This window comes from Maniola jurtina, chromosome 16 (genome assembly GCF_905333055.1).
Source record: "Maniola jurtina chromosome 16, ilManJurt1.1, whole genome shotgun sequence".
Lineage (NCBI taxonomy): Eukaryota > Metazoa > Arthropoda > Insecta > Lepidoptera > Nymphalidae > Maniola > Maniola jurtina.
The window spans coordinates 5,781,987-5,803,967 of NC_060044.1; the positions used below are offsets into that span (position 1 = coordinate 5,781,987).

The 21,981-nt window shown below is 37.2% G+C and overlaps 3 protein-coding genes across 7 annotated transcripts in view; 1 reads left to right on the forward strand and 2 right to left on the reverse strand.

Annotated features, from left to right (window-relative positions):
- LOC123873469 (apoptosis-stimulating of p53 protein 2) overlaps nucleotides 1-9,569 on the forward strand; it is a 339,385-nt gene extending 329,816 nt beyond the window's left edge. For 4 of the 5 annotated variants that reach the window (XM_045918318.1, XM_045918319.1, XM_045918317.1 and 1 more), the window contains 7 exons: nucleotides 2-364; nucleotides 5,595-6,242; nucleotides 6,891-6,973; nucleotides 7,256-7,371; nucleotides 7,950-8,051; nucleotides 8,445-8,713; nucleotides 8,880-8,890. In XM_045918318.1, the coding sequence (XP_045774274.1) occupies nucleotides 2-364; nucleotides 5,595-6,242; nucleotides 6,891-6,973; nucleotides 7,256-7,371; nucleotides 7,950-8,051; nucleotides 8,445-8,689 (1,557 nt within the window). In that variant the 3' untranslated portion in view covers nucleotides 8,690-8,713; nucleotides 8,880-8,890. Of the gene's footprint in view, nucleotide 1; nucleotides 365-5,594; nucleotides 6,243-6,890; nucleotides 6,974-7,255; nucleotides 7,372-7,949; nucleotides 8,052-8,444; nucleotides 8,714-8,879; nucleotides 8,891-9,221 lie in introns of those variants that run through there. The other variant, XM_045918315.1, reaches the window with a different exon arrangement.
- A 69-nt stretch (nucleotides 9,570-9,638) lies between these two features.
- On the reverse strand, nucleotides 9,639-12,727 carry LOC123873470 (odorant receptor 49a-like). Its single transcript, XM_045918320.1, has 7 exons — nucleotides 12,634-12,727; nucleotides 12,196-12,397; nucleotides 11,783-11,879; nucleotides 11,170-11,283; nucleotides 10,713-10,801; nucleotides 9,995-10,061; nucleotides 9,639-9,911 (listed from the first exon to the last, which is right to left on the reverse strand). The coding sequence occupies exons 2-7, from the start codon at nucleotides 12,381-12,383 to the stop codon at nucleotides 9,846-9,848; spliced, it is 621 nt and encodes a 206-aa protein (XP_045774276.1). The 5' UTR covers nucleotides 12,384-12,397; nucleotides 12,634-12,727; the 3' UTR covers nucleotides 9,639-9,845.
- Nucleotides 12,728-17,258: 4,531 nt separating this feature from the next.
- On the reverse strand, nucleotides 17,259-20,896 carry LOC123873354 (proteasome subunit alpha type-3). Its single transcript, XM_045918175.1, has 5 exons — nucleotides 20,717-20,896; nucleotides 20,289-20,495; nucleotides 19,432-19,680; nucleotides 18,247-18,359; nucleotides 17,259-17,472 (listed from the first exon to the last, which is right to left on the reverse strand). The coding sequence occupies exons 1-5, from the start codon at nucleotides 20,735-20,737 to the stop codon at nucleotides 17,295-17,297; spliced, it is 768 nt and encodes a 255-aa protein (XP_045774131.1). The 5' UTR covers nucleotides 20,738-20,896; the 3' UTR covers nucleotides 17,259-17,294.
- Between the last annotated feature and the right edge of the window lie 1,085 nt (nucleotides 20,897-21,981).

The window sequence follows — 21,981 nt, forward strand, 5'->3', positions numbered from 1 at the left end:
GAAACCCGTATCGAGTGTAGCACCTACATCGGTTCAGGTCTCGAGTGGCAAACCATCACCCATATATCAGACATCTTCAACAAAAATTCAACCAGTTCAACCACAAACTGTCCAGACTCAAAGCATAACCGTATCAAATCATGTAACTAGTAACGTGGTTAATTCCCAACCCCAGATTGTTAGAAACACGGCGTCAGGGTTATCTACAGGCACTTCGAGTTCAAACTTCAATGGCCAGAATGCATCATCACAAAGCATCTTGCTATCCCCACCACAAAGCGCCAGTACACCTTTATCTACGCCAGATGTTAGTGGAACAGACAAATCACCTAAACCAGCATTACCTCCTAAACCCACTATCAAGGTAAGTTTTTATAAGATTTTTGTTAATCACTTGCTGATACAATACAGAACATCTGGCGCTAGTGGCGCACTAACTTGTGCCGTGATTATTTACGTTTAAAAATTGTACAACATAGAATTGGTGAAGTAATTGTTCTGATTTCGGTTATAAAGTGGTTAACTCGTATCATAAAGTGTTTGCAACCTTGGATAATCGTTGGATGCGATGATCTTGTTCGAAATACTTACCTCCGATGACGAATGTATTATCCGTTTGTAAACATGAAAATTCAATGAGAAAGACTTGTTTAGGAGTGTTTATAAAACCTTTCCGTGGTATTCAGTGACTTACTCAGTGACTTAAAAAGCTATTAGTGCTTAAATAATTGAATTAATTCGTAAATAGTTGTGAAAATTTTGAGTGACTATATTTTTTCAATTTGTGGGTGATCAGAAAATCGTTATATAGACCAAGTCAAACAAGTTGATTTTTTTCGTCACATTAAGTACTTGAACTCATAGCGCAGTTTGCGAATGATCAACTTGTAGTTACACATTATCACGGATCCCGGTTCGATCCCCACCGAAATTTATGAAACTGAACATTTATTCTATTTTTCTCTTTTTAATTTTTGGAAAGACTTTTATTTTATATTTTTTCTTTTTTACAATATTTTTAAAATTCCTATGTAATGGAGTGCCACGGTTGTAGACAAAATCATTTAGGACCTGGTAATTTTCTTAGCTGTCATCTCTGCAGGGGCCAGTATCATTTTGAGTGTCTCAGATTAAATGAAAGTCAATTCAAAGCTCAGTGTGGAATATTCGTCTTCATGGTCATGCCCCGCGTGCGCGAACGTAGGCAGACGTACCAGATCAAATCTGAATACGCCAGTTCGACAAAGTCTAGTTCTGTCGCTTGAAGAATCCTTGGACACGTCGTGCGAATCCTCGAACACGGATAATATACCACCGTCACACAGTCAACAACAGCAGACTGTCAAAGCGAACGACAAGGACAGTGACATAACTATGAAAAAAATTAGCGACCTCTTTGACATAAAGTTAAACACGGTGCTTAAGGTTCACATGGAGGGTTTCCGTTCCGCGTTAAGGGAGGATGTAAAGATGCTAGTACGAAGTGAACTGGACGTAGCGATCCAAAGCCTCAAAGACGACTTTTCCCGTACTACAGATTTCATTTGTGCGGAACAAAAAACCTTAAAAGATGCCCTGGACAATAAAACCAAGCTGATTTGTGACCTAGAGGCAGAAAATACTCAATTGCGTAACGAGGTACAAAAAATGAACTCTCGTCTGACTTCCATGGAAAAAATATCTCGCAGCCACAACCTTGAACTACATACAGGCTGTTCCGGAAACTAAGAATGAGAATGTTGTGGCTCTGTTCAATAAACTTTGTGAAATAGTGAACGTCCCATTGGACCCCCTGCACATACATGCATGTCGCAGAATTGCGAAACACAATCCCTCGTCAAACAGACCTCGAACCATCTTAGTCACACTGTCATCTTCTTTACTAAGGGACAAGATTATCTCCGCTGTGCATAGATATAATAAAAAACACCCAAAAGAAACCATTAATTCAAGTCTCTTCGGATTTAGTGGAGAGACGCGCAACATATATGTTGCAGAACATCTGTCACCCGAACAAAAACTACTCCATGCAACTGCGCGCAAGGTCTCGAAAGATAAGAATTATATGTACGTTTGGGTGAAATTCGGAAACATTTACATGCGGAAAAATGATTCTACGGCTGCCATTCTCATAAAAAACGAAGATACTCTCAATAATCTCAAATAATTTGTTTTACTTTAAAATATACAGTTCATTTGCTAAGTAATTTTTGTAACAATTTATAATGTTAATTTACTACCAAAATGTTAATCGAATTAGGTCTAAAACATCCGAACTCTATCTGAACATCCTGAACAGTGACTATGATGCCATATGTTTGACGGAAACCAACTTAAACCCCGGAATATTTGATCACGAAATCTTTGATAATCGATATAATGTTTTCCGTAGAGATCGCGATTCTTCTTGTATTACTAAGAAAGATGGTGGGGGTGTTGCTATAGCAATAAGAAAGAGCTTTAGGGTTATTCGTCAAACATCATGGGATAGTAATATAGAAGACCTATGGCTAAGCATTATCTGTAATAGCAATGGAAATGTCAATATTATTAATATATGTGTGTGCTACTTACCTCCTGACCTTCCTTCAAAAGAAATCGAATCCTTTTATAATTCTTGTATAACTACGATTACACGTAGTAATGACTCGCAACAATTCTTACTTATAGGTGACTTCAACACTCCTGCTATTGCCTGGACATTAAATAACAGTACATCCGGTCTTACACCGACTCTCTCCCTAGACAATAGGAAATCACAATTATTACTCGATATGCTTGAAGTATGTGGACTCAACCAGTTCAATCACGATCATAATAGTAATAATCGTTGTCTGGATCTTGTTCTGTCAACCATATCTTCTTTAAATGTACATGAACCTAATGCTGTAAGTCGGATTGACAAGCATCACCCACCTTTATCCATAGAATTAGAAACTAATATTACCTCTCCATCGGGAATCAAACGTAAGAAGCCACAAAAATATAATTTTTACAAATGCGACTACGAAAATACCAAAAAATACTTAAAAAATATAAACTGGACAAATGCCTTATCTTCGAGCGACGTTGATGTTAATACTCAAATTTTTTATGATCTTATAAATGAAATAATAAGCAAAACTACTCCTATGGTAACGGATGATTCTCATCAATATCCAATTTGGTATAACAATGCTTTGAAACGTTGCCTAAAAGAAAAACACAAATATCATAAAAAATATAAAAAGTTTGGAAACCCGCGGGACTATGACACATTTGATCTTCTTCGCCTCAGGTGTAAACGCCTAATGGATGCATGTTATACGAAATTTTTGGACTCAATTGAGAGCTCACTTATCAAAAATACCAAAGCGTTTTATGGCTACATCAATAGCAAAAAAGGCTCCCAAACCAACTCGATCCCTCAGACTATTAATTACGGCAACGTGTCATCATCGGATAGTGAAGAAATTTGTGATTTATTTGCAAATTATTTCAGCTCTGTTTTTGACAATTTTGCGGACGTTGATACAAGCTTATATCCACCGATTCTCACCAGCAAAGAAACCACTATATGCAACATCCAGGTCACTGCTGCGGACATATATCTTCGACTCAAAAAACTGGACTCAAATAAAGGAGCCGGACCGGACAAAATTCCACCGCTGTTTATCAAAACCTGTGCCAGTGAACTTTGTGTCCCGTTGAGTATCATCTATAACTTATCGCTTCAATCAGGTGTTTTCCCAAAATTGTGGAAAACAGCTTATATTATACCTATCTTTAAATCCGGAGACCGGTCACGATGTGAAAATTATCGTCCCATTAGTATATTATCCTGTTTTTCAAAAATCCTGGAGTCAGTAGTATATGATAGTATTTACCATCACGTTTTTCCTGTCATAACACCCAAACAGCATGGCTTCGTTAAGAATCGTTCCACTACCACTAATTTATTAGAGTACAAAAATTTTATTTGCAGGACATTTGCTAGACAAGGTCAAACAGATACAATTTACACCGATTTCTCCAAGGCATTTGATAAGGTCAATCATACAATTCTTTGTCATAAATTAGGCGCTTATGGCATTTGTGGTAACCTTTTACGCTGGGTACAATCTTACTTACTTAAGAGATCACAACTGGTAGCCATTAAAGGACATCTATCGTCGCCAGCCATTATCACCTCGGGTGTCCCTCAAGGCTCTCTCTTAGGCCCACTCTTCTTTAACCTATTTGTCAACGATCTTGCAGACAAATTAAATTGTGAGATTCAAATTCAAATTCAAATTCAAAATGTTTTTATTCAATTAGACTTTTACAAGTTCTTTCGAATCGTCAAAAGCATCTACCACTGGTTCGGAATGCCTTTCCTACCGAGAAGAACCAGCAAGAAACTCGAGAGTCTGTTTTATGCTGACGACCTTAAAATTTTCAAATCAATTGACAGTGTAAATGATGCTCTATGTCTTCAAGAAGACTTGAATGCTGTTGCAGACTGGTGCACCTATAATCATATGAGTCTTAATATTGATAAATGTTTTGTGGTCAGTTTTACTCAAAGGAAATCCAAAAAGATTACATTTAATTACTCTTTGAAAAGCCAAACTCTCACTAGAAAGACATCGGCAAAGGATCTGGGTGTCATATTCGATGATAAATTGACGTTTAGAGACCATTACGAATATATAATTGCCAAATGTAACAAATTGGTTGGATTCATCTTAAGATCGACGAAGAATTTTAAAAAGCCTTCTAGTTCGATACATCTTTACCAAGCCATGGTTCGGAGTATAATGGAATATAACTCTGTAATATGGTCTCCGTACTACGCAGTTCACTGTGATCGCTTAGAAAGCGTACAAAGGAAATTCATACGAATCTTATCTTTTCGCTATCACTTCGGCCATAGACGCACACCTTACCATGACAGACTAAAACACTTTGGGTTGAAAACTCTAGAATTTCGTCGGAAGTATTACCATTTGATATCTTTACATAGGATTATTCACTCCAAAATAGATTCTCCCGTATTACTATCTTTGATTAATATTAATTTTAATGTCCGATTAAGAAACCCTAGACCTTTTGTCCTTAATGTTTACAAGAATAATACTTCCTTCTATAATCCAGTTGTTCGTATGTGTCGCCTGTATAATGATCTTTTCACATTAAATCATAATATTGACATTTTTAACAATAATTTTAATAAATTTAAAAGAGAAATTCATCAACTTTTTTCGTAACATTCTTCTTTCATCTTTATTTTTTAAATACTGTTCGTATATATATAAGATTTAATTTCTATGCATATTTGTCATTTAAATACTTAATCTCATGTAGTAACCACTTTATATTGTAAATATTATTGTAAATTTTTTTAAGCCTTCATGTTAAAAATTCTGTGTATATCTTGTGTAATGTATATTTTATTTAGGTATAGTATTGCTGTGTACACCTATTAGGGGTTGTCACTTAGATTAGGATCTTTTGTTTTTATGTTTGGACCATTTTTAGTTACAACCTGTTGTGTGTACCTTTGAATAAATAAATAAATAAATAAATACAGAATCACAAAATATCATAACATTCAAATGATTTTCAAATTTTAGACTCCACCGAGACAATCAGTGAACCATGATGTTGGGTACAATCAAACGACGGAGACAATGAACGTGCCCACGGCATCTATGCCCGATTCGTCAAATGATAGCGAAGCGCAAAATCTGAAAGAATTAAGCAATGGTAACGATATGATAATCAAGGCTCGCCCATTGACGATTAGAAAACCTCCTATAAGCGAACAACCAAAGCTTAGAAACGTGAATAATACAAAAAATTCCATAAACGTCAGCATAAACCGACGTATAGAAATGCCACCAGCTTTCTTGTTCCCAGAGATGGATCACTTGAACCTCGATTCAGCTCCAAGTGAAATGCAAAATGGCCAGAAAGAGAAAACGAAGGCAAAAGATGAAGTTGATAGGTCATTGAATAACAACATATCGTTAAATTCCAATGAGAAACAGGAGGACAGTAAAGATGTTGTTTCTGATATGACAGAGCAAATAAGTTCTGTAGATTTGAACGGTCAGGATTCTCAGAGATCTGAGAATGTTCTGAGGCGGTCAAAGAAAGGCAATTTGAAGCAAGGAGGAAAGGCTCCGCTGGCGAGGCGAGTGAGCTTCGATCCCCTCGCCTTGCTTTTAGACGCAAGTTTAGAGGGTGAATTAGAGCTTGTGAAGAAGACAGCAACTCAGGTAAAAAACTTATTATTTTTCTGGAACATCAATAGTATTACTCTGTTGGTATACGTATTAACTATATAGACATTCGATACGTCCAAAATGTGTACTATCCTCTAACAAAGTTCTTTGCGGAAAGAGAATGGAAGGAATTTACCGTCTCTTTCATGTCCATATTAAATGAAAGGTGTATGAAAGTTGACTTGAAAAGTTCAGACATTTGTTCGTTTATAGGCAAGCGCTTGACCACAATCACCCCTGATGGGAAGTGATGGTGTGGCCTAAGAAGGGACACGTTTACCTAGAAGATGCCTATTCACTCTTGTTTTAAAGATACCCGGATTGTATTCGTTTGTTTATACAATCGAATAGGCAATTCGCCAAAGAACTAAAGTGACCGACATAGCTTTGAAGGCTAGCACGATGAAGTGGCAGTGGACTGGTTAGTCTGTTGATGGATAGATTGGATCGAAAGAGTCTTGAGTGGAGACTGCGTCTTGGCAAACAGGATATCTGGAGGGTAGCTGGCATTGATTGGATGCAGAATGGCAAAGACAAAGCACTTTAGGACTAGTTAAAAGAGGTCTATGTCCAACAGTGGATGCATATTAGTTGATGGTGAGGAGTAGGCAAATAAATTTTTACGAGCAATTCTTGTTTTAGGTACAAAATGCAAGCGCTGCCAATGATGAGGGTATAACTGCTCTCCACAACGCCATTTGCGCCGGGCACTTTGAAATAGTCAAGTAAGATTTATTTTCTTCTAAATAAAGGAAAAGCTGACTGACTGACTGATTTATCAACACACAGGTCAAACTACTGGACTGATCAGGCTGGAATATGGCGTGCAGATAGCTATTATGACGTATAGATGTCCGCTAAGAAAAGATTTTTGAAATTTAAACCCAAAAAGAGGTTTGAATTTTGTGTAGCCCACGCTGACATACATATATGATTTCATAATGAAATCATATACGTACGTACATGTTCATACGATAGACACTAAAGAAATTTTTTATGAATTACAGGTTTCTGGTAGAATTAGGTTGCGACGTTAACGCACAAGATTCAGATGGTTGGACGCCACTGCATTGCGCTGCGTCGTGCAACAATCTTCCGATGGTGCGATTCCTTGTCGATAATGGTAAGTTAGAATTAACTATAAGTATTGGGATTTGGGTTGCCTGTCCATTGAAGTGGAGACGTCTTAAGCGGACCGATAACAATCAAAATATTAAAGATGACTATAAATTTATTACGTTATCAGCTATTAATAATAATGTGACTGGCGTGGTGAACATATCTACGCTACAGTGGACAAGCGTCCTTAGAGCGATTACGCACTCATCCGATCCGAGTTCGTGAAAATACGAATATAAAAAACTCGGACCAAAATCCGATATTGCGTACGCACTCATCCGATCTCTGATCCAAATCCAAGCTATTCAGGCAACTTTGACATATCTATCATTATATATATATATCATTATATTATATTATATTATGTCGAATTTGTATCCGAGGCACATCCAAGATATTCTCACGGATGACAGAGAACTCGGATGACAGAAGCCGGAGCTAGTGCGTAAGCTACCAGAGAAATAGTACTAGGACTGCTTCGGAACGTATTTTCACGGATTCGAATGGGATGCAGTGCGTAATCGCCCTTTGGCTGCCTCCAAATTGAAGGAGTTTCTAAAATTGTTTTTCTTTAATTTCCAGGCGCTTGCATATTTGCCACAACACTGTCAGATCACGAAACAGCAGCAGAAAAATGCGAGGAGGACGAGGAAGGTTTTGACGGATGTTCCGAATACCTCTATAGTAAGTTCTATTAGATTTTAATTTTAAAAATTAGCTAGCTCAAACAAATTAGTGACAGTTTCAAAAATCAAGTACCTTAACTGATCGCCCACATTGAAGGTCGTACCAATAAGTTGAAAGCTACGTTGCATTTCTTACATCTCTTGGACTGATTTGAAAATTGATTGATGAATAAAAAAACCACCCGATCCAAGGGAAGCTGGACTCTATTTTGCTCACTCATATGGTCAACAATACGCACTGTCAAGTCAATGAGGAGCTGCTCTTCACTCGTTTCTCTTTTTACTATTTATGTTCCCATCCGACACGTCCGTTCAGAAGCTTCATCTTGATAACCGTGGTGAAATATGATGTGGTGAAATGATGACTAATCTTATCTGACAAATTTTCCAGGTGTTCAAGAAAAACTCGGCATTATGAACAATGGATTAGTCTACGCCGTTTTCTCGTACACCGCCGCGCGAAGCGACGAGCTATCGTTCGAGATGGGCGCGAGACTACAAGTGCTGAGGAAGGGAGACGACAACGAGCGGGAGTGGTGGTGGTGCAGAGACGACTCGGGGAACGAGGGTTACGTGCCTAGGAACTTGCTGGGGGTGAGTATCATGTGTGGCTACATGGGAGCGAGACAGCTATAGTTGACGATAGGTGCGAGACTAAGGGTGAGATCTATAGAGCGCGCTCTGCCTTTGCTTAGACTTAAGACAGAGTTAAAACGAGACAGAGCTATATCTCTCACATAAATCTGTCTCGTTTTAACTCAAGCTTAAGTCAGAGCAAAGTCAAAGTGCGCTTTATAGATTTCAGCCTAAGTGCTGAGGAAGGGAGACGACAACGAGCGGGATCGATGTTGGTATAGAGATGACATGGGGAACGAGGGTTACGTGCCCAGAAACTTGCTGGTGGTGAGTACCATAAGGAGCTATACAGTGAACGATACCAATGGTTTTCCTTCGAGATAGGCAGGAGAATGCAAGTGCTGAGCAAAGGAGATCATGGCAAGAAGGACATGACAATGATTAGCTGCACGAGATTCGAGTGAGGCCGCAAGTCTTGGGGAAATGGGTCCATCTGCCTGCCATCCAACTTTATTCTTAAGCCCATCTTACTTGATACTTCAAGAAATAGTGTAATTAAATAAATTCATACCGCATATTTTATTTGTTACAGTTATATCCAAGAGTAACCCCACAGCAAGAATGAGAAAAACAACGGCTTAAATTATAAATCTATCATATTGTAAATACAATACTGGGTAATTCTTATTTTTTATGTATTTATATCACTGTAATCTAAAAATAGACTATTGTATACAATTTTAAAATATTTAAAATATTTTGTAAATATTTAAATACCTAAGCTAATAAAGTTCAAAACGAATGAGATTATATTGTACATTTTATAAATACCCCGAGTCATCGTTGTAATTAATTGGTAATGAATTTGTATTATTCTTAGGGTTTCTGAAAATATTGTGAAATATTATTATAAATTGACAATACAAAATAATATTACAAAGAAGTGACTTCATTATTTATTTGAAATTCCTTTTAAAACACAATTAAGTAGGTAGGATTCATTGTTGTGGATTGAGGCTGAGATTTTGCTTGAACCAAAACGACACAGAAACGCCAGCGACGAAGCAAAGGCCAAAGGGTGCTTATAATTCTCAGCTTCAGACTATTCGTGAATATTACCACGTAATGTTCTTATGATGCGTGTGTGTGCACGGTCTATATGCGCCTGCGCATGTGTGTATCCGCCTTAAGCTAAGAGTAGTATTAGATAATAAAATTAGAGGTCTAAATTTTTAGTCATTTGGTTCAATAAAGACAGATATGACCAAGTTGTGCTGACTACCTGTAAAAAGATTCATTCGATTAAATTAGGCGAGATCTATTTCTTGTTATTCCTAGCAATCCTAACTTAACAATCGAACTTACCTTAGAAAACATTACAAGTGTTAGATCAGAAAATCCTAAAGCAGAAAGATGAAATGGCTTTTGAGCTCTGAAAAACGATAACGTTAATAAATTTTTAAAATAATAATGAAGAGATTTATAACTGAGTAAAAACTCCAAATAATATTATTTGGAGTTTTTACACTCGGTTATAAAGTTGCCTTCAAACTACGGAAATATAATATCACACTAATATTATAAAGGCGAAAGTTTGTATGTGTGTGTGTGTGCGTGTGTGTATGTTTGTTACTCCTTCACGCAAAAACTACTGGACGGATTTGGCTGAAATTCGGAATGGAGATAGATAATATCCTGGATTAGCACATAGGCTACTTTTTATCCCGGAAAACCAAAGAGTTCCCACGGGATTTCGAAAAAACTAAATCCACGCGGACGAAGTCGCGGGCGTCAGCTAGTAATATATAAATATCGCTCACCCTATTTTTAAATTTCACTGTTCACACTTAGATGTAATATTATGTGAGCGATTATATATTATACCTATTATATTCCGTAGTTTGAAATTACCAGTTATAAAATATTTGTAATGCCGACAGGTTAGCCTTTCTGGTATAAATAAATGAAGAATAGTATAAATTTAATAAACTTAGTAAAAGTCGTCCTAATAATGTAGATTTTAGGCCAACTGCTGAATTTAGGGTAGATAATTTATCAAAAGATTAGGTAAGTCTGTGCTTACCTGACAATTATTATAGCAATGTATTTTCTGAATTTGTAACTTCTCTCGTACCACGGGCTCTGATACGCTGCATATGCTATGCCCGAGCTCTGAAATTTCAGAGTATATTATTTAGAGTTTTTCAGAAACATGCTAAGTCAGTCCTTTCACCAAACCATACCTAAGTTATCTAATTTAGAAATAATAAACCATATCATGACGTGCCACTTATAAGAAAGACTGCGGAGTTTATTAAATGCATCAGTGAGATAAGTATGATGATGAAGATGGAGTCCTTTTATTCCTTCATGGAACTTAGGGATGTAGCAATTATTTTCCATGTCTTCCTATCTTTGCCTTGACATCAAGTAAATAAGTTAGTATACTTAATTGAAACATAGTTCATTTTAAGGTTTTTTATGCAAGTGCTTATCTATTCAGGAAATACTTAGAAAAATAATTCAGTGTAGAAACTTACAGTATCAGCGATGACCTGGCCAGGCACTGCTAAAGTAAATATCTCCACTAACACACCCACTGAGGCCATTAGGTCACCCAGAATTGGGGCTACACCACATTTTGAGATCTGAAACTGTGTGGTGTGAGGTGTAGAACCTACACTTCTTCAGGAAATATACAAGGTAATTGAAGAATTTACAATTTTTTTTTGAGGAATCTTCGTCAAACGATCTTTCTTGATTCTTCCCATCTGGGTTATGTAACATGAAAAATCGAGTGGAGGTATAGCAAGCGATAGTTCGAGATGGCAATGGAAATGGAATGACCCCTTGCACACCCGTACAGTCTCCGCTCTAATCCTTTATGGGATAGCGCGGGTGACGTGCGGGTGTATGGGGTGGCCCCGCACCTCATTCCTCGATTGCCATCTCGATCTGTCGCGTAGATACTATAGATAGATATAGTTTTTCCCTCAAAAATATTAGAACGTAACTTTAAGCGCCGTTATTTCTCTAAACTGCCTTTTCTGACTTCCTGCCATCTCAATGGACGAACTTGAGTTATAAAACAAGGCTGTTAAGGTCTATTTTATTTTAACACTGAAGTATCTCTATAAGTAAAGAAAGCCTTACCACGGCAGTAAATAAATAGCAGCAAATAATCACCGATGACAAATAAACTTGAGAAAAAATTATCTCCTTAAAAATTTTGTTTAGTCGTCCCGCGAGACTGGAAACAATACATAAATGACATAATGTGTTCATAATAATATGTTAAGGTGTATGTACAACTGCGTAGGTTCCTGTGGAAGTGGAGTGATGCGGTATGGATGTGATGACGTGATGCGAGAGCTCAGTGATTCGTCAACTTGTAATAACTGCCACCCCTCCCGCACCGCTCCACTACCGCAAGAGGCAAGAGCCTAAAGTCATAGAAAGAAACCCAAAGGTCTAATTTTAGCTTCAATCTTTAAATACTGACATTTCCTATATATTTATTTTTATAGAAATTATAAACGCAAAATTATCAAGTCCTTTTTGCTTACCTTAGTAACATTTGATGCGTTTTCACAATCATTTTAATGTCTTCACAGTTATCGTCCCCATAAAAATCTAAATCTTTCAAGTTAGTGCCCTTTAGGCTTAGCAAGTCGATTTGAACCAAACTTAATAACGCAGCTATAGAGAACGATAGATGTAAAAGCATGTAATCACACGGCGTGTATATGCACATTTGGGCTAGGCTGCCTAGAATGAAAATAATACGTAAAGTTAGATTTTTATAGGTTAGTTATATCGTCATTGGTCTGTACTATGGGCGAATATATTCTGTTTCTATTATATAACAGAAAAATGGCGTATTCGCCCTTTCTACAAACCAGTGACGATATATTTAGGGTGCATTGGGGTAATTTGTACGGTTGGTACAGCTGATCAGTGATCACACAGCAATGCACCATATTTAAATGCTTTGTATAACACACCTTAAACACAAAATTTTAAAGGGAAAACTAAATAAAAACTCGTAGGTAATATTCGCAATAAATTACTACTACAGAGGCTTGTTGAGCACAGATGACAACCGTGCCCAACAAAAAAAGCTGAACTGTGACAAAGACAAAAAAAAGTGTTTTTTTTTTTTGAATTATATAGACTAGCGCTTGGCTGCAATCAGACCTGCTAGCAAGTGATGATGCAGCCTAAGATGGAGCGCGCTTGCCTAGAAGTTGCCTATTCACTCTTGACTTGAAGGCACCCATATTATAGGTGGAAGGGAAAACTGACGCCGGAAGGGCGTTCCATATCCTAGCGGTTCGAATTAGGAAAGAATTGTCATTATCACTCTTCAGAGCTTTTCCATTCACTTGCTTGCTCTAACAAGGTAGGTATTATTATTTTGATGTCGATTCCACCTCAAGGTTCTTTGTCTAAGACCTTTACCTTCCTATTTTCCAAAGATTCATTAACGAAAATTTTATTATTCAAGAAATACTTACACGTGACTACTTGGTATGCTACTGCTATCGAATATGTTAAATGAGAATCTACATGACTGAAGAAATACATCTCTAATAGCAATTTGTACTCAGTCCTGGATTGTATGTAACATCCGTATATTGTAACTACCAAAGGAACGACTGCGAAAAACGTGATCGATACCGTCATAGCTCCAAACATAACTGAAAATAAGTTAAACAGCTTTATTTTACTCATATGAAAGTGATCGATAGATTTTTAGGGTTTTTGAGGTCAAAGGAAAACGGAATCGTTATAGGATCACTTTGTTGTCTGTCGTGTCTGTCAAGAAAACCTACCTATAGGATATTTCCCGTTGATCTAGAATCATGGGCAGGTAGATAGGTCTTATAGCATTTACAAAGGATAAAATCCGAAAACCGTGAATTTGTGGTTATATCACACAAAAAAATTAAAATGCGTAAAAAAATGCGTTATAAAAAAATTTAAATTTCGTGAACACGAAAAATTTAATTTACTGAATCACATATAGATGGCGCAGACCATAAATTAACTTGCAGAGTTTTTCATAAAATTATGTGTATCTTGTACGATGGTACGGAACCCTTCGTGTGCGAGTCCGACTCACACTTGATTGGTTTTTTTGGGTTCCGTACCTCAAAAGGAAAAACGGAACTCTTATAGGATCACTTTGTTTTCAGTGCCCTTGACTGCGATCGTATACTTGGTGGCAAGTAATTATATGATGGAAGCGGGCTAACCTAGAAGGGGTATCTTCTTATCAGTCTTATCGTCTTATCAGTTTCAAGAAATTTTTAATTTGTTCCAGTCCAAAATCGAACCCGGAACCTCCCACTATAAGGCCATACAGAAGATTCTCCGCTCTTACATTGAGGGAATTGGAACCCCGGAGTTCACATACCTATCTAACTATACTGCTATAATTTTACTGTCCTAGCAAATAATTTCTTGTGCAGCCATAACAATAAGTTTAGTAAAATTACTTATTTGAACTCATAATTCCGCTAGATTTTTGTGACTGCCTAAAATCTAAGTATTATAACATTATTGGGGGACAAACCATTATTCCAGATTTTTAAACGACGAATCCAAAAGTGCATTTCCACATTTTTCTTATTATTTTCATAATCGAACTTCCACAATCCGCCGATTTCGAAGATCAGCTGTTTTATTTCATTTCGTTTGATTGCCATCACGATAAGCTTGACCCAGTCTGCAAATTACTGACGAAGCTTAACCAAAGACCTTAATTACTATACCATTTAGGTACATTACTATAGCAATTGCAGTTGTACTTATAATTTAATTCTGGGGCGCAATCGTTGTACCAGTTTTGGTGGTTTGGCAAATCACCATTCTACAACACTCTCTATGAATAGCATGCATGGAGAGTGAAGAAACACCGGAACAAGAATATAGCGACGAATACAGAACTCAAATACAGCGGTGTATATCTGCCTAACCAGAAGCTAAGCATTGGTTCTCCAGCAACATTTCCCGAAGTCCTCGCCAACCTGCGTGGCCTGCTTGGATTTTGGAGTGAGCTCGTCTGGCGCTGGCTGATGATGCAGCCGGGAATCAAACGCTTGAATCAAGAAGCTCCCTGCGACGTGTTACCTGTTCGGTCTGCCAACGCGGCGCTTCTGATGCGAGGTCGCCATTACAGCCTTGGAACTACGACATCGGTTCTTCGATAGCGATATCATACTTCATACTATAATATTATAAAGGCGAAAGTTTGTGTGTATGTGTGTGTATGTTTGTTACTCCTTCATGCAAAAATCACTGGATGGATTTGGCTGAAATTCGGAATGGAGATAGATAATATCCTGGATTAGCACATAGGCTACTTTTTATCCCGGAAATCAAAGAGTTCCCACGGGATTTCGAAAAACCTAAATCCACGCGGACGAAGTCGCGGGCGTCATCTAGTCATCAATATATTCGGGGTAACTTACTTTGTATTACGACTAAAATACTGGGTATAGCATTCACGATGTCTAAAAAGCTTGCACCCACTTCTTTTCTCTTTACAACGTACAAAATCTGACCAACAAACATAAAGAGAAACATGCCGGTAAAAAGTATTAATCTTCCATGTTTCCTTATAAACGGTGTGTCAATGTCGTCAAATATACCAACACCAACTATTTGTAGCATTTTTATTTGACGCCTAAATGTGCCGACAAATGTTGGGGATATTTTGTTTAAACTAGACATATTGAACCAAGGTTAGCCTTGTATCAGGCGAGACTTCTGATTAAAATACTAAAGTACACTATTGATCTTAGCATTTTATAGTATGAGTCTCAGTACTTCCCGAGTTTGTAGTATCAGCAAAACAACGAACTTTTTCGAAACATTTCGCTCTAATAATGAAGTCTATGTAATTTGCGAGCAGGAGCTCGCTCTAGCAAATCCTCTATTTGAAAGGTTTTGAGTTCGCTGCCAAAGTGGTGACAAGCTTGTGGTTAAGACATCCACCTCTCATTTGGAAGTTCGAGGTTCGATCCCGGGCATAAATAAGTATCACTTGCATTAATGATTGTTTGGTTAACCATGAGTGAACACTGCATGCCCGAGAGTTCTCCATAATGTTCTCAAATATTTGTGAAATCTGCCAATCCGCGCTGGGCAAGCGTGGCTGACTACAGCCTAAAACTAAATGGCGTACTATGGCCTAAACCCTTCTCATTAAGAAAGGAAACCAGAGCCCAGTAATCGGCCCGCAATGTATTTATCATGATAAATTGCCCTTTTGCACGCAAAAATTAAATGAATAGGTACAAGTACTAACCTACCTACTATGAATTTGAAAGAATGAAGAAAGCTTTGATAAATTTTGAAATGAAGTTCGACAATTGTTTTTTGCTGCCACCCTCATGAAGAAATATAAATATTCAATGTCCAAATTACACTAATATTGTATTATTAGTGAATCCACTTAATCGTTGACCTATAGCCAAAAGGCTTTTCTGGGCAGTAAAAATATACTTATTGCATTATTGAAACCTAAGTTATTATTAGAGAAAATTATTCAGTAATTTTGCATCAAAATTCATAGCTCGCTATTATTTCATACTAGAGGATGCCCGCGACTTCGTCCGCGTGGATATAGGTTTTTAAAGATCCCGTGGGAACTGTTTGATTTTCCGGGATAAAATGCCTGTCAATTACAGGAATGCAAGCTACCTCGGTACCAAATTTCATACAAATCAGTTAAGCGGATGGGTTTTTAGGAATCCCGTGGGAACTCTTAGATTTTCCGGGATAAAAAGTAGCCTATGTCCGTCCCCGGGATATCAGCTAACCCTGTACCAAATTTCGTCAGAATCGGTTAGACTGTTGGGCCGTGAAAAGGTAGCAGACAGACAGATAGACACACTTTCGCATTTATAATATTAGTATGGATTATCATGAAGTAAAAATTTTAAAAATATGTATAGGTATAACGCATAACTGGGTAGGCTCCTGCGGTAGTGGATCGGTGCGGGAGAGGTGACAGTTGTCATAAGTTAACGAATCACCGAGCTCTCGCGTTATGTTATCCCACCAATTACGCACCACTCCACGAACACTATTGCAGGAACCTACTCAGTTATGCGTTGAACCTATAGTTGCCCTGTAAAGGCTCAATTTACCTTGAAAGAGGATGGAATGGAAGCGAATTTTCGTAACGAAATTGTACATTGAATAATGAGTTTTATGTAAATTGAGTTAACGTACAAACTAGATCGAGTAAAAAAAACCGGCCATTCCGTACTCGGGTATTTTTACCGACTTTACTTTGCACAAATTTTGATAATATTCGAGTAGTTATAGCGTCAAAGTAAAATGGACCTAAAGGTTCTTAGTTTAAAGTCAAAAATTCAGTACCATTGATTTAATTTCGCAACATTTCCGCTTGGAGCGCTGGCTGTAAATATATGTACAAACTTGAGCATTAAAACAAGGCAGTTAAGGGCCATTTTGCTTTAACACTCAAATTCTATCAACATTGGTGGGAAATAAAATCTTGTCGAGTTTCGATATTCGAGCACAGTTTTTTACAGCAGTTGCAGATGCGCCGGCCACAGATCAAGATATACTACAGCTAGAAAAAAAAACAAATATTTGTAATAAAATTTATTATCTAATTATTATTTGTTTACATTTCACCGTCGTCGGAGTCCTCGATGTCCGCTAGGGCCTGCTTGGCGAGGTTCTCGGCCTCCGCGGCGACCTCGCGCGGCACGAGCTGGTGTCTCCCGTTCGTGTCCTTCGATACCCACGACATTTCCAGTTCGAATTGTTTGTCTTTCAGCTCGTCGTGCACTACATAAATACTGAAATAGACATGTGTAAATTAAAAATTTATAACACCCCCGACAAGTGAAGGTTACAGTAACTAGAAAAGAGCTGATAACTTACAAACAGCTGAACCGATTTTCTTGGATTATAGCTAAGAACACTCTCGATCAAGCCACCTTTCAAACAAAAGAAAACTAAATTAAAATCGGTTCATTAGGTTCGGTTTAGGAGCTACGATGCCACAGACAGATACACAGATACACACGTCAAACTTATAACACCCCTCTTTTTGGGTCAGGATTAATAAAAGAAACGCTTAGGCTGAGATCTATAGAGTGCACTTTGACTTTGCTCAGACTTAAGACACTGTTAAAACGAGACAGAGTTATACCGCTGGCATAAATTTCAAACTTACTATCACCAACCCATCGCCAGCCCACTATTCAGCCAGGGTTTAGGCCATTGTCTGTCACGCTGGCCCATTGTAGATTGACAGACTTCACACACCTTTGACAACATTATGGAGAACTCTCAGGCATGCAGGTTTCCTCACGACGTTTTCCTTCGCCGTTAAAGCTAGTGATTAAGTGGTTATTGGTGTTCCAACACTGTTGTAAACAAAATGTCCCCTATAGAAAGATAGGTGCCAAAAAACTTGCAAACTTGTAGTTTTACGCATGAGTTTTGCTTGTAGTAAGCATTTTGCAGACTCACACTTATGAACTATTTAGTCTGACCTTCAAAATTTTTTGTCAATAATGCTACTGCTATTATTGACAAGTATCTTTCACATTTTGAATATAACTTACATTCTAGCAGCTTCTTTCACTAATTCCTTCACTGTCATATCTGCAAGCTTCAACTTTTCAATTTCTGTTTTCGCAGCTTGTTTCGCCTTCCCAACAGCACACCCAAAGTATGACTGGAATAAACACAACAATTTGGATTATTAAATAGTCAGCAGAATTATACTATTACTAGCTGATGCCCGCGACTTCGTCCACGTGGATTTACGTTTTTCAAAATCCCGCGGGAACTTTTTGATTTTCCGGGATAAAAAGTAGCCTATGTGTTAATCCAGGGTATAATCTATTTCCATTACAAATTTCAGCCAAAAGCGTCCAGTAGTTTTTGCGTGGTTGAGCAACAAACATCCACACTTTGACATTTATAATAGTAGGATCACTGAGTATACGGGTTGTGAAGCTGAAGTGGTAATGGGAACACATATAATTCGAAAAACCGATAGATGTTGGGGTCCTAATGTGCTAGAATGATGACCTCATTGCACCAGAAAGCGCAGCATTCGAAGACCTCGCGCACTAGGTGGACAGACAGTATCAAACAAGCTGCAGGGAGCTTCTGGATTCAGGCAGTGCGGCATAACTTTGGTGTGTGGTAACCCTACAAGAGATCTATATCCAGCTAGATAATGATGATAAGGAGTCTATCTGAAGCATAAGATATAGTAGTAAAGTGATGATAATCTCATTGATGACACTCATGTGATTAAAAATCCAATGGAAACTCTATTTTCGAGGACAATAAGTATGCCCATCCCCAGGATAAAAGCTACCTCTGTAAATTTCCTCAAAAAATTTAAAAAGACTTTGTAAAGCTAGAAGAACAGATAGACCAACATGCACACTTTCACATTTATAATATTAGTATTATGTTGGTATTATATTATTATGGTAATTTACTAATATTATAAACACAAAAGTGTTGTGTGTATGGATGGATGTTTGTTACTCTTTCTATTGTACAGATTTGACTGAAATTTGGAATGGAGATAGATTATACCCAGGATTAACATAAGGCTACTTTTTGTCCTGGGGAATCAATGAGTTCCCACAGGATTTTTAAAAACCTGTATTCATGGGAAGGAAGTCACAGGCATCAGCTAGTGTTAAATGAATGATAGAAGTATGTGTATTCTAATATTATAGCATAGTACTATTTACAATATGTATTATAAGCTTATTATTACTTACAAATGAAACACCACTGGGTTCAAGCATATACATCTGAGGTCCTTCATACTCCGACCAGGTGCCCATGATGACAGAGCAGCCGTACGGACGGACGGCACTGTAGAGTGTGTACGCATGCATGTACATGGAAACACGCTCATTGAGGTATTTGAGGGGGACTTGGATTCCGTACTGAGATCTGTAGTTGGACGCTTCCGATCTTGCTGTTTCTACAATCTGTCTCGCATCTGAGATGAGGCCAGCTACTGCCTGTAATTACAGATAATTTTTCATTAATATAACATCAGCTTACTACAAGAATTCCTTAATTGCAAAAAATCATCTAAAACAGCTGTTTTATTTTGAACTTTTTATTGATAGATGATGATGAACAAAAATAAAATGTAGACATAAGCAAAACCTGGAGGTATTCTCTTTCAGTTAATCTTTGGTAATGGGGACAACTGACAAGGTGATAGAAATGGGTGAATTTTTAACATAATTATTGAATTGATAATAATTGATGAACATAATAGTTGACAAGCTTAATTTATTTAAAACAGTCAAACCTTGTGATTTTAGGTGCCAGTTGTGAGTCTATTGTTTAAATTTATAGAGCGCACTAAAATTTAATCTTGAAATTTAATTCTTTGTCCTTTTTACTAATATGATCAAGAAAAAGATATAAGATACTCTAAAGTGGTTTGAATATTTTAGTATGAAGAATCGTTTGCCTACTGCTACTGCCTTTGAATCTTCAAAGCTAGTTTAGAGAAAAACATCAGAATCAATGCCAATGTATAGTTGAGATTTTCATTTGATTCAACAGCAGAAGTAATAATAATGTACAAATACTAAATCTTTAGACAAGTACATACCATGCCAACATGTTCATCAGCATGAAAAATTCTCTTATTAGCACCAGGTTCATACAGTTTTGATGTTACAAGCTTTTCCACGGCAAATACCACACCATCCTTCCCTCTTAAACCGATGACGGTGCCAGAGTTCTCTACAGCCTTTGCAGCGTATTCGACTTGAAAAACACGGCCGTCGGGAGAAAATTGAGATGCAGAAAGATCATACTGAAAATGAAACAATCTGTCATGAATAAGCAATTTTGAAAAACAATATACCAACCCATTACAATTTTCTACTTGAAATTACTTTGGTAGGTATTACAAAAACATCACTCATTTACGTGCAATAACAGTTAAACGTGATTTAATAACAGAATATTCACCAAAAATACAAGAAAACTGAACACTTGCTAGTGAAATTTACAAGTTAAAAAGTGAACACTTACACCTGTTCCGATTGAACTCATAGTGGTATCAGGTAAATAAAGGTTTTTCTAAAGTAACTTCAAATTCTTAAAGTATAACAATATTCATAAATGCTGTAATAAAGTCACTTTTAATAAATTGCATTCAACGTTTTGTAAAGCGGCGAATAATGACAAATGAGAAAGATTTGACAAGCGCAAGCCGCAATGACAAGCAAATCTGCTCATCACAGATAATAAAATAAGCTTAATAAAAAAAAACGTCAACGATGTAGGTACAGATAAAAAATAATCTCGACTCTACAACGTACCTATAAAGGTCCTAGAAAGGAAGTTAATCACAATTTTTTACTATTGTATTTTCTGCATGTCCATTGAAAATAATAATTGAGTGTACTTAAACATCTACATATTGTAGGTAAGTTTCCATTTTAGATGCAAATCAACTTTTTGGTTTAAAACCTTCTTCAAAAGATTTTACAGTTATCCAATAGATGGCGCTACAACATTTTTTAATTTACCGGTTACCCCAAGGGTTACCCGGTAAGCAATAACAGGCTGCGTTCGGTGACTCGGCTCAATTTATTTCGGGGCGGTTGGTTCCCGGTCCATAGTTCGGGGAAACAGAGTGGACACTAGAAGCAACCTTTGGTTCAGACCGGCACAATCGAGAGGAAAGAATGAGAACTCGCTATAGTAACAATCCGCAGTCTCCGAGCTGTGTTGGGTACTCACCTAACCCAGCTCGGAGACTGACTGGCTGACTTTAGGCTTCGTAGTGTGTAATAATAATAGGTACCATTTGATATTAAGTAATTACCTAAACAAATCATACATTTAAAATCGGCAACCATACTCACGCAATAGCTGGATAGAGAACCAGTAAGCGGAAAAACTGCAAAGCTTCAACAAACAGTATCTCAGCTAAAATGTGAAATGGAAAAAAATATATTTTGAAATCATTTTCAAATGAAAATGATTCAAAATAGCAATAACCGCTAACCCTCTCCGGTTAGATGAGTGCAGACGCAAGATGTAGTAGTAATTTTAGTAATTTTCAAGTTGGTACACATTCAGCTTTTGGCAATTACAATCCTTACCTGCCTTTAAAAGTATTTTTACAATGGAAATAGAAAAATTTGAAATATCCGGGGGTTAAATAATTGCCCCATTTCACCGTAGTCTACGGAGAGTAATGAAATGAAAAGTTCGCTTTTCATGACACATAGATTATTCTTAGTGGCCTCTTTTATCCACAATGTATGTGAATTCCTATATAAAATTTT